The sequence below is a fragment of the Pseudophryne corroboree genome, chromosome 2, assembly GCF_028390025.1.
Source record: "Pseudophryne corroboree isolate aPseCor3 chromosome 2, aPseCor3.hap2, whole genome shotgun sequence".
NCBI lineage: Eukaryota > Metazoa > Chordata > Amphibia > Anura > Myobatrachidae > Pseudophryne > Pseudophryne corroboree.
Window position 1 is genome coordinate 811,346,785 of NC_086445.1, and position 19,523 is coordinate 811,366,307.

At 42.5% G+C, this 19,523-nt stretch overlaps 1 protein-coding gene across 1 annotated transcript in view; it reads left to right on the forward strand.

The window, feature by feature from the left end:
* The window catches only part of LOC135051275 (ras and Rab interactor 3-like), a 44,269-nt gene extending 28,889 nt beyond the window's left edge, over positions 1-15,380 (forward strand). Inside the window, exons 3-6 of the mRNA XM_063957348.1 lie at positions 4,734-5,525; positions 11,155-11,469; positions 12,993-13,121; positions 15,075-15,380. Of these exons, the coding sequence (XP_063813418.1) occupies positions 4,734-5,525; positions 11,155-11,469; positions 12,993-13,121; positions 15,075-15,286 (1,448 nt within the window). The 3' untranslated portion in view covers positions 15,287-15,380. The remainder of the gene's footprint in view (positions 1-4,733; positions 5,526-11,154; positions 11,470-12,992; positions 13,122-15,074) is intronic.
* The last annotated feature ends 4,143 nt before the right edge of the window (positions 15,381-19,523 follow it).

A 19,523-nucleotide genomic window follows, 5' to 3' on the forward strand; every position in this document is an offset into this window, starting at 1 on the left:
ACCAGATCCGATAGACCGACCCCAAATAATTCCTCCCCCTTATACGGCAATACTTCCATATGTCGTTTGGAATCCGCATCACCTGACCACTGGCGCGTCCATAAACTTCTTCTGGCAGATATGGACATCGCACTTACTCTTGATGCCAGAGTGCAAATATCTCTCTGTGCATCTCGCATATAAAGAAATGCATCCTTTAACTGCTCTATAGTCAGTAAAATACTGTCCCTATCCAGGGTATCAATATTTTCAGACAGTGACTCCGACCAAGCCACGCCAGCACTGCACATCCAGGCTGAGGCGATTGCTGGTCTCAGTATAACACCCGTATGTGTGTATATACTTTTTAATGTATTCTCCAGCCTCCTATCAGCTGGATCCTTGAGGGCGGCCGTATCAGGAGACGGTAACGCCACTTGCTTTGATAAGCGTGTGAGCGCCTTATCCACCCTAGGAGGTGTTTCCCAGCGCGCCCTAACCTCTGGCGGGAAAGGGTATAATGCCAATAGCTTCTTTGAAATTAGCAGTTTTCTATCTGGGGTAACCCACGCTTCATCACACACTTCATTCAGTTCCTCTGATTCAGGAAAAACTATCGGTAGTTTTTTCACACCCCACATAATACCCCTTTTTGTGGTACTTGCAGTATCAGAGATATGCAAAGCCTCCTTCATTGCCGTGATCATATAACGTGTGGCCCTACTGGAAAATACGTTTGTTTCTTCACCGTCGACACTGGATTCAGTGTCACTGTCTGGGTCTGTGTCGACCGACTGAGGTAAAGGGCGTTTTACAGCCCCTGACGGTGTCTGAGACGCCTGGACAGGTACTAACTGGTTTGCCGGCTGTCTCATGTCGTCAACCGACTTTTGTAGCGTGCTGACACTATCCCGTAATTCCATAAACAAAGCCATCCATTCTGGTGTCGACTCCCTAGGGGGTGACATCACCATTACAGGCAATTGCTCCGCCTCCACGCCAACATCGTCCTCATACATGTCGACACACACGTACCGACACACAGCAGACACACAGGGAATGCTCTGATAGAAGACAGGACCCCACTAGCCCTTTGGGGAGACAGAGGGAGAGTTTGCCAGCACACACCCAAGCGCTATAAATATATATAGGGACAACCTTAATAAGTGTGTTCCCTTTATAGCAGCTCAATATTATAAATATCGCCAATAAGTGCCCCCCCTCTCTGTTTTTACCCTGTTTCTGTAGTGCAGTGCAGGGGAGAGTCCTGGGAGCCTTCCTCGCAGCGGAGCTGGGCAGGAAAATGGCGCTGTGTGCTGAGGAGAATAGGCCCTGCCCCCTTTTCGGCGGGCTTCTTCTCCCGGTTTTTTTGGAACCTGGCAGGGGTTAAATACATCCATATAGCCCCAGGGGCTATATGTGATATATTTTAGCCAGAATAGGTATATTACATTGCTGCCCAGGGCGCCCCCCCCAGCGCCCTGCACCCTCAGTGACCGCTGGTGTGAAGTGTGCGGAGAGCAATGGCGCACAGCTGCAGTGCTGTGCGCTACCTCATGAAGACTGAGACGTCTTCTGCCGCCGGTTTCTGGACCTCTTCTCTATTCGGCATCTGCAAGGGGGTCGGCGGCGCGGCTCCGGTGACCCATCCAGGCTGTACCTGTGATCGTCCCTCTGGAGCTAGTGTCCAGTAGCCTAAGAAGCAAATCCATCCTGCACGCAGGTGAGTTCACTTCTTCTCCCCTAAGTCCCTCGTTGCAGTGAGCCTGTTGCCAGCTGGACTCACTGAAAATAAAAAACCTAACAAACTTTTTCTAAGCAGCTCTTTAGGAGAGCCACCTAGATTGCACCCTGCTCGGACGGGCACAAAAACCTAACTGAGGCTTGGAGGAGGGTCATAGGGGGAGGAGCCAGTACGCACCACCTAGTGGTCAAACTTTTAAATTTTGTGCCCTGTCTCCTGCGGAGCCGCTATTCCCCATGGTCCTGACGGAGTCCCAGCATCCACTAGGACGTCAGAGAAAATCCTATTTTCCAGCCTTCCAGATCCTGTAACTCTCATCCTTTAACAGGCCTCTTAGTTCTTCTTACACCGTATGAACTACTGTCAGTCAATACACACATTTATAAATAACCCCATTCCTTTAACAGTTAATCACCTTTTTGATCCAAAGCAAGGTTTAATTGTAATAACTGTTATATATACATTAGTCTTCTCTTGGTTCTATCTGCTTATATTTGGTACACAGTGATGTATATCTCACCACTTTTTTGACAGTATGAACAAAACCTACAATTTCTCTGCTGGTCTTTCTCTGCTTGTTAGTGCAGCCAGGTATACTACTCCGTGTCACACTGGTTGCAGTTAAAATGCCGGCTGTCGGGATCCTGGCATGCAGGATACCAATGCTGAAATCCAGACAGCCGACAATGCCTACAGATGGAATCCTGGCACACCAGGGCTATTCCCACTCGTGGTAAGCACAGCTAGCCCGCATGGAGATTCTTAGTGCTCGCCCTGCTGCTGGCATTCTGTCAGCCAGGATGCCGCTGTCGGGATATTGGCAGCCGACATCCCGTCTGCCGATAAAATGTATGTAACCTGTGTCCCACACCCAGTGTTTGTCCTAGCTAGCATACTCGGCATCCAATACTTTGCCCAATTGAACCTCTGCTGTCCATTCGAGATCAGCAAAATTCTGGGAACATTTCAAACAAATCAAGATTGCAGAGGTGAGAAGCTCCAATGATACAATCTTTGAGTTCCACTAGTGAATTGCCAATCTGTGTAAAGGCATTCTACACTGTATTTTTAAATGTCACAATAATGGTGGCAGTATATTATGCCCCATGGCGGGGATGAAGATATAAAGGCAGAAGCAGAATAAATATAATGAGGGGAGTTCTGTGCTGAAAACGTAACACCAAATTTAGGGGGTCATTCTGAGTTGATCGCTTGCTAGCAGTTTTTAGCAGCCGTGCAAACGCATAGTCCCCGCCCACCGGGGAGTGTATTTTCGCTTTGCAGAAGTGCAAACGCTTGTGCAGCAGAGCGGCTGCAAAAACATTTTGTGCAAAACAAGACAAGCCCTGTAGTTACTCTTCGTGTGCGTTGATTCTAACAACGGAGGGACGGCTTTTGATGTCACACACTCGCCCAGCCAAGCCTGCGTTTTTTCCTCGACACGCCTGCGTTTTTTCTAAGCACTCCCTGAAAACGGTCGGTTAACACCCAGAAACGCCCACTTCATGTCAATCTTCCTGCGTTCGGCCGTGCGACTGAAAGCTTCGCTAGAACCTGTGCAAAACCACAAAGGACTTTGTAACCATACGTCGCGCGTGCGCATTGTGGTGTATACGCATGCGCAGATTAGCCGTTTTTTCAACTGATCGATGCGCTGCGAACAACGGCAGCTAGCGATCAACTCGGAATGACCCCTTAGTTAGATAAACTTTTTTGAAAATTTTGCTCATCTCTCCCCACCGTGTATACACTGTCACAAATAAATAAATTATGTTTATCTGGTCATTTCATATATTTCATAGGTAGCCTTTACATATGGGTAATCCTTGTTCAACTGAGTAGATATAGGAAACACCCCTGTCCTTAACCACTTAATAGCAATAACAATTTTATGTTTAACGAAATGGCTCTAAATTGTTTATTTTTTTTGAGAACTATAATTAAGTAAAAAAAAAATATATATATTTTTTTTAATCAACAAAAATGTTTTATCGAAAAACATTAATATGACTAGGGAGTGTTTTGCGCCACTCCATGTCCATAGTACCCCATTATTAACTTACCTCCCCCCCCCCCCCCCCCCCAATTGGCCATAGGTCCCCCCAGTGGCAATAATTCTCCATTAGCATTAGCTCACCCTCCTTTATGTCATTGATTCCTAGTTGTATCCCCCCCACATACCTTACTTACCCATGCTCCCCCAGTGACTGATGTCAGTTTTTTACACCACCTCATTCGCTATGCCCCAGTATCTTTGGACTTAAATGGACCATTATCCCCACCCCCAGTGCCAATATAGCCTTATATCAGCCTTTGTCCTCATAGGCAATCCTTATGGAAGAGACGCCATTATCTTTCATCTCCTACAAATTACCTTCTTATCAGCTGAATAGATAGAAAGAAGAAACGAAATTAGGAGTCATGCTATTCACACACTAAGGGGGTAATTCCAAGTTGATCGCAGCAGGATTTTTGATAGCAACTGGGCAAAACCATGTGCACTGCAGGGGAGGCAGATATAACATGTGCAGAGAGAGTTATTTGGATGGGTTATATTGTTTCTGTGCAGGGTAAATACTGGCTGCTTTATTTTTACACTGCAAATTAGATTGCAGATTGAACTCACCACACCCAAATCTAACTCTCTCTGCACATGTTATATCTGCCTCCCCTGCAGTGCACATGGTTTTGCCCAGTTGCTATTAAAAATCCTGCTGCGATCAACTTGGAATTACCCCCTAAACACTATAGCGTGTTTAAGTTTCCGGTCTCTACACAGCTATTCAAGTTTTACACCATAAGTAAGGGCTGCCATGGAGTCTGGGAATGAAGCCTGGCCCCTTACACAACACACCACTGTTTGACATAAAATATACTATATTTCATAGTTAGCATGTGAATTATCCCATATATGCTAAATTTAGAGTCATCTTTTGTTTAAGTAGTATTGTACATAAAGTTGATGGCATGTCCACAGTAGTGAGTGAAAGTGAATTTTAATTTTCTGCAGATTTAACTGTTCATCATAACAACATTGATGAACAATCGAACACCTGTAAAACACAAAGTGCTGAAGACCGTAAGTCTTTCATTCATCAAGAGAAGATTGAGTCCTATGATGTTCAAGATAATTCGGATTCGCACATAGAGAATTCAAAACTGTTTCAGAAATCTGTTGTAAGGAGACAAAAACAATCTAAGAGAGAAACCAATGTGACAATAAATGTATCACAAACTTTAGATGAAGGTCGTGATGCTAAAAAGCAAACACTACGGAAGTCACGGGAGAACATACGTTCTTTTGCTCCCCACAGAGTCACCTGGATTGAAGAGGAACACATCTCAGAAACCACTTTGAAGAAATCAAATTCTGAGTCTTCTCTAAACTCCTCTGACAGCTTTTTACTCCCTCCATTGCCAGAGCTGGACTCTGTTTCCATCAGTAGCATTGAAGATGAACAATTCAACTCTTTGAGGCCTAAAAGGAAACATTCACATGGACTTGGAGATATGGTCAGACATAGCCTACTAGCAGTTAGTACTGCACTAACTGGACTTGTATGCCCAGAGAAACACCTGGGAAATAGAATACAGCAACTTGCTGAGGAACCTTGTTCTGTACTTGGAAGTACTGTTGAGCCATTCATATGCCAACTGCAAAAGGGGTCTGTGCAGTACCAGAATAGCACAGAGCTGCTACAGGCTATACGCCAACTGATAACTAACCTGAAGAACTATCTGATTGACAGTGATGAGATTTTGGAAATTCTGGAACATCAAGATGTTGAAGATTTCAAAATTGGTATGATACTTGCCCCTTAAACACATTTGTAACAAATGCCCCAGTGCCACACCCTCCACCACCCCCACCCCGCCCCTTTCCTCTAAGGTGTATTTTTCTTATAATGGTACAATCAGTTGGGCAATTCATTTGAGTAAAATGATGTCTAAATATGCAGGAACCAATGGCTGTGACCATGTACAAAGTGATATTATAATAAGCTTGGCAAGTATAAAGGTGCCCACACACGGTAAGATTTTTTTTACACAAAGTGGGCTTTTCCAACCAATCAGAACCACAGACACAAGTTATTCTGGAGAACACCAACTTCTTGTTGTGTCTAACCAGAGCAGACACCTATTGTCCTAACTATAAAAGATGTAATTGGTAGAAATAACATCACATCATGTACCAAAGGGATTTATTTCTCATTGGTAGCAATGAAACACCCCAAAAATGTATAATATCTAATCCTCTCATATCGCGGTGATAAGAAATACAGTTTGCAAGCACAGTGTTTACTGCAAACATTCTCACCAGTGTAGTGCCCATAGGATTTTCTATAATGAGTGCGGGCCCCTAGGTCAGGAAGGGGGGCGCCCACACACTGCACCCGTAAAGTATATGTCCCCGGGGACAAGGCGCGGGCGCCATGTTCCCAGAGACCTACACATGCGCAGTAGACTCTGGCACTATGCCAGAGGCTACTAGCTGCCGGAGAGGAGGGGGCCTGCAACGGAAGTTGCATGTGGGTCTCTCATTTAAAACGCCCCTGGTAGTGTCTTATAATATAAACAGTTTATGTGCATTATGAAGTAGTAGTAATTTATGTTAGTGCATTGTTAATAACACACAGGAGGACATGTGACCAGGAAGCAGAAAGAGGAATAGGGAGGAGTTGACGGTTTGTCTACCTGTAACAATGCAAGTTTTACTTATAACAAATAATACATATAACCAACATGCCTGATGCTGCATTGATTTAATACTTGACTACCACCTTGTCAATTCCCCTCTCTGGGAGATGCCCGGTTAGGGTTAGGCTGCGTGGGGCGGGTTATGGGTAGGCTGTGTGGGGAGGGTTAGGGTTAGGCTGCATGGGGAGGGTTAGGGTTAGGCTGCGTGGGAAGGGTTAGGATTAGGCTACAGTCCACCCCGGAAATTAACATTCCTTATAGCCACAAATCACGGAAGACGGGCTCTGATATGAGCCTGTCCTGGCAATCGGTGAGAAATAGTCATCACTGCATGTGATCACTTTACTTCTGTGTTTGGACCCGGGTGTAGCTCTGCACATGTGCGTACGTACATACATCTGCACACATGCAAGTGGACATTACTGGGGAGTGATACTTTGACTCACTGTACCAAAAAATAACTAAGCGAGCCCATACATCTGCAATTGCAGTTTATTTTTTTTTACAGATCCTGAGATTTTTTTCCCAGATTTATTGTTTTTACAATTCATCTAACTTACCCATTCAGTACATTACAGATCTTTTTCAGTGATTTGCATATCAAACATTTTCAGTTAAACAGATCTGCCAATCTTGAAAGGCTCAATAGTTTATTAGGAATGGTCTGCAGATCGTTGCCCATACGCTAGCAATCTACAGTCCCAATTGATCTGTGAAATTAAACATGTTGAAAATCTGTTTTAACAATCTCAATCGATTTGTGCGATCTGTGAACCCCATACATTGCAGATTTATTGACACAATCGTCTACAAATTGGCAAATTGCCCCAATCGATTGCTGATGTATGGGCCCCTTAATGCCTTAAGATGGTGTTAGATAGGGATGTAGTTAATATCCCAGCGGTCGGGATCCCGGCAGTTAGAATACCGACACTGGGATCTTTCTAGCGCTGCCGGCATTATTACAGCTGGGCCAACCTATGGAATAGTACACGTTCCAGAGTTTGATACATTTTATATTTTAGCAGATCCCATATTACCCTTGGGTGATGATTTTCTTTCACAAAATCATCACCCAAGGGTAATATGGGATCTGCTAAAATATAAAATGTATCAAGCTCTGGAACGTGTACTATTCCATAGGTTGGCCCAGCTGTAATAATGCCGGCAGCGCTAGAAAGATCCCAGTGTCGGTATTCTAACTGCCGGGATCCCGACCGCTGGGATATTAACTACATCCCTATCTAACACCATCAGATATCTCCAGTATTGGCTGCAGTCCCCCCTTCTTACATCCTGGGAATATGTCATTTTGGAAAGGTATCAGAAATAGAAGTTTTCAGGTGATTTCACACAAAATATAATTAATAAATATGCCGTAAGGGTTCTACTTGTTAATGAGTTTCCACGTGACCTGAGTTTAATGCCCAGTTAACAAGAGCCTAACACTTAAAAAGAGATATTGCCTGCGTTAGGCAAACTAATAAAGGAACTGAAGAAAATTCTCAGAGAGGACAGTGGTCTGACCCAATTTACCAAGCTCCGAAAAGTGTAGCTTGGCTCCGTCCCATTAGCTAACACCATCTTCAGATGACATTAACCACTGTAGCACTATGTGGAGAGCATCGCTAGAGGGGAATCTCCTCATCTCTCCACGGTACCTTCCGTGCTCATCAATTCACTCTTGCTACAGTTTTCTGTGTATGTGCGGGCTAATGATAATGATAGCTCTCACTTTAACTAAAACCTGTTGCTTAGACAGCGTCTCCAATAAGAATCCGTGTGGGCTGTTATGTTCTGATAGTACCTTCTATGACATTTGCTTCTCCTAGAAGCTGCAGAAGACTATGGATTTTACGTGTAGTCCCCCGCACCCCCGGTAGCGCAGGCAGGTCTCCCACATCCTGCCTGCTTCCTAGTGAAGAGAACAGAGGGCCTGATTCAGCAGTACATGCTGATCCAAATGCCCAAGACCCGTTCTGTGCATATGCAAAATGGGTCCTGAGTGATTTCACGCAGCCCCCCTTCTGCCTCTGCCTGATTGACAGGCAGAGGTGTCTGGGACAGTGCGGGGGCTGGGATAGCCAGTGTTTCTGGAAACGGGCGTATGACCTCCATTTTCCAGAAGTGGCAAGGCCAGGATCTGCGTCTCAGAATGCATACTTCCTAGCCTCGCAATGCACCCTGCAATGGCAAGCCTGAGTAAGCCGAGGATTACTCAGCTGGCCATTTGCTGGAAACGTTACAATGTTGATCCCATGCTGTGACCTTGGTTGCAGCGCTGGGTTCGCAAGTGCAGCACAGAGGTGTCTGACACCTCCTTCTGCATTTGCATTTTCAGTGGACGGATTTGAAAAGCCGCTTGTGTGTGGCTTTGCAAATCCGTGTACTGCAGAATCAGGCCCAGAATGTGGAGATAATACCGGGATTTGTGACTGTGTATGTAGAGGATGGGGCTAAATAATATGGGATTGCTTAATTTTAGCCCCACCTCTTCTGCAGCAAGCCACGAATTTCAGCATTTTACAGCTAAGGGGACATCCAGCCCCACCCCCTGAACTGACCAGCTACATCTCCTCTCTGGGCTTCTCTCAGCGAAGAGAATTAAATTAATGCAGCATCAGGCATGTTGGTTATACGTATTATTTATTATTAGTAATACTTGCATTGTTACAGGTACGTGTAAACCGACATCTCCTCATGCTATTCTTCTTTCTGCTTCCTGGTCACGTCTTCCTGTGCTTATGTGTTATTACAATGCACTAACTTTGAATTACTACCACTTCATAATGCACATAAACTATATATATTATAAGACACTACACTGACTACGAGGTTTACAGTAAATAGTGTGCCTGAAAATGTATTTCTGCGATATGAGAAGATTAGATATTATACTTTTTGGGGGGTCTCATTGGTTGCCACCAATGAGAAATAGATCCATATGGTACAGTACATGTGATGTTATTTGTACTGATTACATGTTTTATAGATAGGACAATAGATGTCTGTTCTGGTTAGACACAAGTTGGTGTTCTCCGGAATAACTTGTGTCTGTGGTTTGCAGTACACACTCAGACTTCCTCTCACACGCTAGTCTTAACCATAAAAACGTATATGCTGGTAGTACTAGTAAATTAAATGAAAAGGAAAAAGTATATTCTCATAATACAATTACTGCAAATATTACCATGGTATTGCACACTGTCATGTTATATGTTAGCGTATATCACTGGGACAGAATTCAGGTGCCAATAAAAGGTGAATAATCATAATGTAAAATATTTTTTAAATATGCAATTAAACCTTTGTAATTTGCTCAGCAGGAAAATTATTAGGTGTGAATAGATTGTTTTCTAACGATCCCTTGGTCTTTTAGTGTAACTTATATATCTGTTCGTATACTGTAGATTACAGTGTTTATGGAAAATAATTTGCCTCCATGATGCTAGAATGTAATTGAAAACCAATTAGAGCAGCAGCCTGTAGGAGGGAATGTGTTGCCACCAGTTCCATTGTGGTTGCACGGGAATTGAGTTAGAGATGTATACACTTTCTCAACGTTTATTGCAAACAATTTAGATTTATTTTAATATTATTTATTACCAGTTATTTATATAGCGCGCACACATTCCGCAGTGCTTTACAGAGAATATTTTGGTCATTAACATCATTCCCTGACCCAGTGGAGCTTACAATCTATATTCCCTATCACATTTACACACACATTCATACTAGGGTTACTTTTGTTGGGAGTCAGTTAACCTACCAGTATATTTTTGGAGTATGTGGAGAAACGGGACTACCCGGAAGAAACCCACGTAGGTACGGGGAGAATATACAAACTCCACACAGTTAGGGCCGTGCTGGGAATCAAACCCATGATCTCAGTACTGTGAGGCAGTAATGCTAACCATTACACCATCCATACTACCCAGACAGACATCCTCTTTAATTTATCACTAAATACTTGTATGGTACATGCTTCAATGAAAGTTACAAAAATTATATATATATATATATATATATATATATATATATACATGCATAGCAATACAACAGATCTGAGGGCACTTACATGTATGGTACTGTTCAGATATAACAAATATATCAATTTTAAAACATATACTTTTCAATTAACATGAAGTAAAATTTATTCATAAAAATATAGAATAAAACATATAATACGTCTTGATTTTACAGATGATGTCTTCAGATATGACTGTTTTTACATTCAGTTTTTTCGTGTATTTCTTTGTTGAAACAAACAATACAGAAGTAGAAGAATGATCCAACGTGTTTCGTCCCTATCGGGACTTCATCAGGGGTACTTTATCAAAATGCTCAAACACTGATATGAAGTAAATCTGCTGAAATGTATAAACCTCTAATCAGACCAAGTTACATGGACATGATACCAGACTTATAACTAGTATGGCAAATCTCAACGTGATGTAGCTCCGGTTTGGAGAAAGAGTAACTTGGAAAAACCATACCTCCCCTGCTTCTTCTTTTTGCTGCAGCTGTGGAAGAGGCAGGAAGAATGCAACATCAGGCATACTTATAAGGCTATTACATTAAACTTAAAAGCTACTCAAAAAAAGCCCTCTATTTATGTAATATTTTAATTTTACACATTTAGAAAGCATGAAAAATATTTATAATATTTCATTTTAATATACCACTAACAGCTGAGCTGACTAAACAACCAATTTTATTTTTGTTAATCTTAGCTTCCATCATTGAAACATCTTTATTCAAGTGTGTGCTGAAGCCTCTCCAAGCTGCTATTTATTCACAACTCCTGGATTTGCACAACAGAGATGGCTCCCTGGACAAGTTGTTAGGTAACCAGAGTAAGATGAAGACCTGGAGCCTTAGTGAGCAGAAACCACGTGCAGGACTTCCTGGGGCTGGAACCATGGAAAAGATTCAGCAGAAGCTGTCACTAATGCACATGGTCTATTCGCCAGAGAAGAAGATACTACACCTGCTGAAAGTGTGCAAAATCATTTATGAGTCAATGGAGAACTCTAGTGGAAAAAATGGTGTGTTAATATTGAAAGATAAAACTAATGTGCACAGATAAAGCATTGTTAAATATTACATTCACCTATGATTTGGTGTGCGAGTACCCTTGAAGAAGACATAGTTATTTAATAGGAGTAATATTTGATGTTATATTATTGTTCTTTATGCTGTGCTTTGTCTCACACATAAAAGCTGCTGCAAAATTTGCTGCTTTGTTTAAGCATTAATTCTGGTATGAGTGCCCGCCGGATGGGATGCCGGCAGTCAAAATTACAGATGCTGGCTTCCTGAGGTATGTAATCCTACCCCCATATCACTAACCCTCCTTCCCACAGCCTAACCCTAACCTCCCCCTTAGTGTCTAACTCTAACCCAGTGGCATTACAATGGGGGTGCGGCCCGCCAAGGTGTGACATCAAAATGGCGACTCCTGCTCAATAACAGGAGCCGAGTGCTGCACTGTTATATTATGGCTCCTGACACTGTGCAGAAGCCGCCACTGCAGCCACGGCACTCCCCAGGGGGCAGCCCCACCTCCCAAACCTCCAGAGTGACGAAAAAAATGAGGGTCAGAACGCGAAGCCACGCACCCTTTTTCCTTACTTATAGTATGTGATGTCTCTGCCCTAACCTCGCCTCAGTGGTGCCTAAACATAATCCCCATCTGTCCCGCAGCCTAAACCTAACCACCCCTGGTGGTGCCTAACCCTACCCCCCCCCCCCCCATTTGGCCGTAACCTAACCCTACTCACCCCCCCCCCCCACCCATACCGGTGTCTGCTAAACCTAACACCCCCCTCCCTCCGCGCAGTAATGAGAGGTCGGCATTCCAGCTGTTGTAGTTCCAGCGGCGGTATCCTGATGCAGTCAGTATTCCGATGGTGGGATTATAACGGGTGTCTGTATTCCGGCAGCCGGTATCCTGACAGCCGGGTATTAACCGCATCCCCAGAGAAGTTTGTGTGAAAACTTTATTGTGACAAAAAACGTAAAACAGGAAGGATTAACAAACAAAAATCTGGAAGACAGTGGGCCTGACTAGGTGGGCACTATTGGCATCATTGCTGCATCTTTGGATCCTAGATGTCAAAATATGCTAATGCTCCAGGAAAAATAGATGCCTCCTGCCAACATCGCAGAACCGAGTGCTTTGCACAAAGATGCAGCATTAGATCACCATCGTCACCATCAGTCACGATGGTGATCAGCCATATGAGTAAAGGCCCCCATGCACCAGCCTGTCATGTTAAAAATGTCTTTATTCGCAATGTCAACCTTTATATCAGTGTCAACACTGTGGATGTTGACATGTCACTTGTCGACATATACATTCAGTATATATTTGCATTATTCTGTTGACATAATGATTGTTGACATTCTGCTTCTCAACATATCATACCACACCCTAAGACAGAATACTTACCAGTTAATGAATGCCAATTAGATCTGTTTGTTCAGGTTGCTGTATAGTTTTCATGTGCGCATTTATACTGAGCTATAGTGGCATGGCTGATAAAGTTTTCCCTTTTTCTTTTCCCAGAAGCCTTTGGGGCTGATGACTTCTTACCAGTTCTGATCCATGTCTTGCTGGGCTGTGATATCACTTCTGTTCTTTTAGATGTAGAATATATGATGGAACTTTTGGATCCTTCTCAGCTTCAAGGAGAAGGTAAGATTTATGATCAAAACATGGTCAGTATAACAGCCCATTTCTTCCAGTGTGTCCCTGTCCACATCATAGTATTTCCCCTTTACTTCCTTTTTCCAGCTCAATTATCATCTTTTTATGTTAGAAATATATGAGTACAGTGGCTTATTGAGTAGTTACCTACCTATTGTGATCATGTTAGCCCTGTGTTCTACATAATAATTTTACTTAGCGATTTTGGGGTAGATTTATCAAACCTTGGGGAGAGAAAGTATATAGAAATAAAGTACCAGCCAATCAGTTTCTAACTGCCATGTTACAGGAAGTGTTTGAAAAATGACAGGAAGTGGATTGGTTGTGTCTTTATCTTTCCACTTTATTTCTCTCTCTAAGGTTTGATACATCTCCCCCTTTGTCTTTTACTACTATACATACCTCTCTTTTTATGACATTCAATTTCTTATGCACTGGGATTTTATATAAAAGATAATTAGAGGCCTTAGTAGTAGTGTAATAGAATATATGGCTCTGTGGCTTTGTGGATAACAATTAAAATAGTTATTTACCATAAACCTGGCCTTTCATTCCTTACATCTACCCTTGATCCACAACCCCAACTTTCTAGACGGCATGGCTGCTCACCCCTTCAGTTTGTGGAGACTAGCTGGGATTAATAACATCAAAACTTTGGTATTGATCAGTAATAAGCGCCCTCTGACCTACTCAGAAGTCTCCTCACAATTTGCTATGGTTAGCTCGTACCCCTTAGCATTTTTACAAACCTGCTTCTTTGTGGCTCATGTCCTTGGGTACTTTTTAGAGACAGACTGGGACAACTCGCTGGACAGGCTTCTGGTGCAACCAGTACCACAATATAAAGCCATATCGGTCAATTATACTTTTCTAAGGGATATCTTGGATCACTCCAACATAACTGGAGGCATGTCCAAGTGGTTGACTCACTTTCCTACTTTATCCATGCCTGTATTGGTAAAAGCTATTTTCTTCTCTACCAAAACGTTACCAGCCAGTATATACACTGAGCTTTTTTTTTAAGCATTTTTTAATGCCTATCTGTCTCCACTCAAACATTTTCATATGGGAAACTCTGAGAGTCATTGTTGCATGAAATATCACCAGGAGGAAGTGGATACTCACCATTGTCTTTGGGCATGCTCCATTATTCAATACTTTTGTCATTTTGTTCACCGATATGCAGAGGCTAAATTTAATCATATCCCTTTCACTCGTGAGTGGGCAATATTGGATGTCTTTGACTCAAGACAATGTATGTTCCTAGAGAGCAAAACTTTTACTAGCTTTTTAGTAACGTATGTTTTACAGGGCTTGATTGATAGCACACCTCCTCAAATACCTCTCTTTTTTAATAAATTCCACTTTTTATTCTGAATGGATTGGGTGGAAACACTCCTGAACAAGGAGAAACAAGTGGAACACTTTTTTGATATTATGGGAATCTTATATTGATACCATCCCACTAACAACCAGAGAACAAATTCACCACGACCTTCGTAACACCACCTGGTTTCTAACCAGGATGGTGCACAGGATCCACCTAGCTCCTTGAGCTTATGGGTATGATACTGACTGCCGTCTCCCTCCCAGGTCTTTTTTCTTTCTCAGCCATATTTCAGAAAATGGAACTGATTTAATTGCAGCATCTTGATTTTCTATTTTAGATGTTTGTACATTCTGACCTTCCACACTTGCTTTATGATAATCAGATACATTTTTATATATTCTCTTAGCCTACACTTGGCCATATTACTTACAGTATCATTGTATTGTATTTGTTACTTCTGCCCAGATATGTTATTAGTGCCTGCTTTGTATTGCCGAATGATGCACTGTTTTCCAATACCTCAATAATTTATCTATCTATCTATCTATCTATCTATCTATCTATCTATCTATCTATCTATCTATCTATCTATCTATCTTTTTCTTCCTCAGGTGGTTACTATCTGACTACATTGTTTGGAGCCCTGTATCATATAAGCAGCTTTAATACCGTATCAAGGCAGCTCAGTGTGGAAGCCCAGAATTCTATTCGCCAATGGCAACGCAGAAGGACTATTCACCGTAAACACACTTTTGAAAAATCCATCCAAATGAATACGGAGACATCAGAAGACATGTCTCTTGTGGCCTCTGATGGAATGTAGCATAGAATATAATTTCACAGTGTCTAACCAGAAATACAAGCCATTGTTGTATGTTTGCACATATGGGGGCAGATGTATTAACCTGGAGAAGGTATAAGGAAGTGATAAACCAGTGATATGTGCAAGGTGATGAAGGCAGCAGCCAATCAGGTCATGTTAGTTTACATATTGGAGCTGATTGGCTGGTGCCTTTATCACCTTGCACATATCACTGTTTTATCACTTCCTTTTGCCTTCTCCAGGTTAATACATCTGCCCCATAATTAGGTATAAACTCTATGGCGACTCATTTCAGAACTGAAAGGAAATATATTCTATTCAAGGGTAAAACTGATTATTGTTGTCCAACTACAGTATAATGGAAATCTCATAACTTTCTGATACTATCCAAATGTATACTACTGTAGTAATGTACTATACACTATGAGACAAATATTAACTTTATCTAACAAGATAGAAAACACACTTTCTATTTTGCAGAAAAAAATGTAAATCATTTTTTAAATGTATTCTCTCCATATTAGTATCCCTCACCCCCAATTATGATATATATGTAAATATGTAGGGAGGACACAGATTAGGAAAGAGTTAATGGGGGAGATTCCAATGTTTGAAAAGTCGGTTGGGTGTCTGTTTTTTCCTGTCTTATTAGATAGGAAAAAAACAGACACCCAACTGACTTTTCAAACATTTGAATCTCCCCCAATGAGTCTACTGAGGCATCATGGATTTAGCTTCACATATACAATATGTGCTAAGAAGTTGAATTTGTACTATCTGTAATAACACTGCACATATTCTCCAGGAATCGGTATGTTTTACCAACAGATGGGATGCCGGCTGTCAGTATACTGATAGCGGTGTTCCGCCTATCGGAATCCCGGCAGCGAGGCATCAAGTCCCCTTGTGGTCTCGTTGCATTTGCCACGCTTCGGGCCCAGTTATATTCCCTTGTAGAGTGGGAGGAGACTGCGCTCACTGAAGGAACAGAAGGGGATAGGTGCTGCTAAACCTAGAGGTGTCCTACCTCTTGAATTGTATTGGTTCAGGGTGCGGTCAGCGCACTCTGCAGGAGAGGTGGAGGCTGTGGAGGGAGAGAGAGAGAGGGAGGGGGGGTGGGGTGGTCTGCAGTACACACCTGATAGTGGCATCACTCACTACCATAATAAAAGACGATACACCATAACATCTATATCCGTGGTCATTACTGCTGTGTAGGGAGACACTCACGTACTCCGTATAGTAATCTTCACACCAAGCATCCCCCCCCCCTTCCCGCTACCTCTCTCTCCCTCTGTACCTCCTCAGCCAGTTATATTCCCACTGGGTTGGTGGCGTAAACCCCCCAACCGAGTGGGAATACCTGGCGGAGGTCGGGATTCCGTCTGTGGTATTTCACTAGCTGTGGGGATTCCAGCATAGGTCTCCTGTACGCCGGGATCCCAACAGCCGGTATTTTAACTGCATCCCATTCTCCATACGGTGAACTGTAGATATGTCTCATGTAACTTAGAACTACAGACTGGAACTCAGTAAGGATAGTGTAATGTAGTAGAGGACATTGAGGCTCCCTGTGAGACTGGAGGATGTACAGCAGCATTCAGTAACCTGTCATCATGGACAGCCTTGATTTTATTCACCAGTTATACCCCATGGATTATTGTATGTACATATGAGTCCCATTATCATATTGGATCCAGGGGAATCATATTGTCCTTGTTGTAATGTGTACTATGTGTATCTTAAATGCATATTGAGAGTGCAAGCCTAACCCTTTCAGATGCTCATGTATCAGGAACTGGCAAACACTTGCAGTAAGTTGTGTATGTATTTTTCATATTTATATCTCTGTATATTTTTTGTATTATATGTATATTATGAATATATATGAAGTGTAATAGATTGTAAGCGTGCGAGCAGGGCCGTCCTACCTCTATGACCGTTTGTTATTACCCAGTTTTGTTTTATCACTGTTGTTTCCATTTGTTAAGCGCAATGGAATTTGTTGCACTATATAAGAATGTGTTGATAAATAATAATAAATAATGTGATTACCTAAAACAAGAAATTGGTATGTTATAACTGCTAAGTGTCCCCAGGATTTCTATGGTAGTCTTGGGGTATTTCCTAGGTTTCTAAACATTTCATTTAAAATCCTCTTGTCAGGAGTCAGGCTTCGATAAGAGCCCATCCTGGTGAAGAGCTGGAAGCAGTGTGATAGCATTTAGTTTTGACGCTGTTTCCTGGTTTGGGTCCTCGGGAGCTAATATGCATGCTTCCTCTCTGGAAAAATGTAGGCTACCATAGGAAAGTGCCACCTGGAAATGGTGTTATCCTCTCAGGGCCGAGCTCCGGAATGCTTCCTCTAGTTCACTCTTAGTAAACAGCTTTTCCAGATTGTCTCTGCCCTCTGCGGGGACCTTCTATTTTGACCAAGTATGAGGCTATGGGGGGTATGCAATTAGTGCTGATTTTTTTTTGAAAAGTCAAAAAAGTAACTTTTCAGCATTTTTAGGGCGAATTTGGATTCTCACTATTCAATTCCAGTGCCAGTTATTCGGCTTGTCAAAAATGTCGGCACTGGCGAAAAACACGTGGATCGGCAAAATCACAGCCGATCCACGTGTTTTGTCGAATTGACAGGGAGTTTTTGCCGGTTTTTGGGTCCGTTTTCGCCCATGCCGATTCGACCCAAAAAAAAAGGTGAAACGGCATGGCAAAAATGTATTTAAAAACAGGCAAAAATGCCCGCAATTGACTAGGGTGGGTCGAACAAAACGGCACTAATTGCATACCACCCATAGCCTCTACTTGGAAGGATGACATTTGCTATGGCTAGATAAGTTTACAATTTAGCATAATAAGAGCAGAAGGAGGATGCTATTTTCCCAGTATAGTGGTGGAGCTTCCTCGTATCATCTTTGAGTGAATAAAGGATACAGCCCTTTGTGCCCTAAGGGGCCTTAGACAACATTTTACCAGGGTTATTTCCCCAGTGACAGTATCTGCTCTTCTCTTATGGACTTTGATTATATCGAGCAACAATTTGTTAACAGTGGAGTGTGCCGCCAATAGGTCCGCAAGAGTGTCAGATGAAAGTGGAGCCTTATGTGAGATCTACAAATCCCTAATCTTCTGGAGTAACAGTGACATTTGCCCTAGCAGATATTTTTTGAGGAAACCCCCCAATTGGATTCACTTCCCTTGAATTACACAATTGTGTGCTTCCCAAATAGTGACTCTTAAGATCTCAGAAGTAGAATGGCGGTGTACATAGTCAGAGATAACTTCATCTAATTGGGACCTACAGTAGACATTGTGCAATAAGTAGTCATTAAAAATTCAGTGACAACGCTCAGGGTGCAATTGAACCAGGACATGGTCCTCCCCGGCTAAATGCAAATACCTGTGTCCCTGATCATGTAACCTACAGTATGCTGGAATAAGTACCATAATGATGTAAGAAATGTGTAAAATCCCCAGCAGTGGCATGAAGGATGTGCCAAATGTCAGTCAGCTGGTGAATGTGAAACAAGTGTCTTACTATACAGATAATCTGACCCAAGGAGGATGTCAAGCCAGAGGGTATCTAAAGCCTAATTGAAGTCTTATCCGACAATGCCCTTCTACAGTGAATCAACTTCATCTTCCGTCATTGAGAAGAAAAGCTGGCTGATCTTTATTAGGGGCATATGTTCACAATGGCAAAAGGTTGACATTGAACAGAGGCAGCCAACAAATAGAGTGGCCACATCTTTGGATTTGCTTTGGGAATTGTTGCACCAAGAAAGGAAGAAAGGGTTGGTAAAGGTGTGGGGGAGAGGAAAATGCTGGAAGTGGGATTCTTGATTTAATGCTGGAGACCTCATGTAAAATATCAGTCATGAGACAGTAAGCAGCTGCCCTAAGGTGGAGAGGTAAGAACTGTAGAATGACAGAAGAAAGAAAAGGAACATGCAAGATGAAATGGTAAAATAACTATAGGATATTTATAGCATAAGAAAGGATAATGGGGGTCATTCCGAGTTGATCGCTCGCTAACTAGTTTTAGCAGCTGTGCAAACGCTATGCCGACACTCACTGGGGAGTGTATTTTAGCTTAGCAGAAGTGCGAACGCTTGTGCAGCCGAGCTCTGCAAAAACAGTTTGTGCAGTTTCAGAGTAGCTCTGAACCTACTCAGCGCTTACGATCACTTCAGCCTATTCATGTCCGGATTTGACGTCATATACCCGCCCA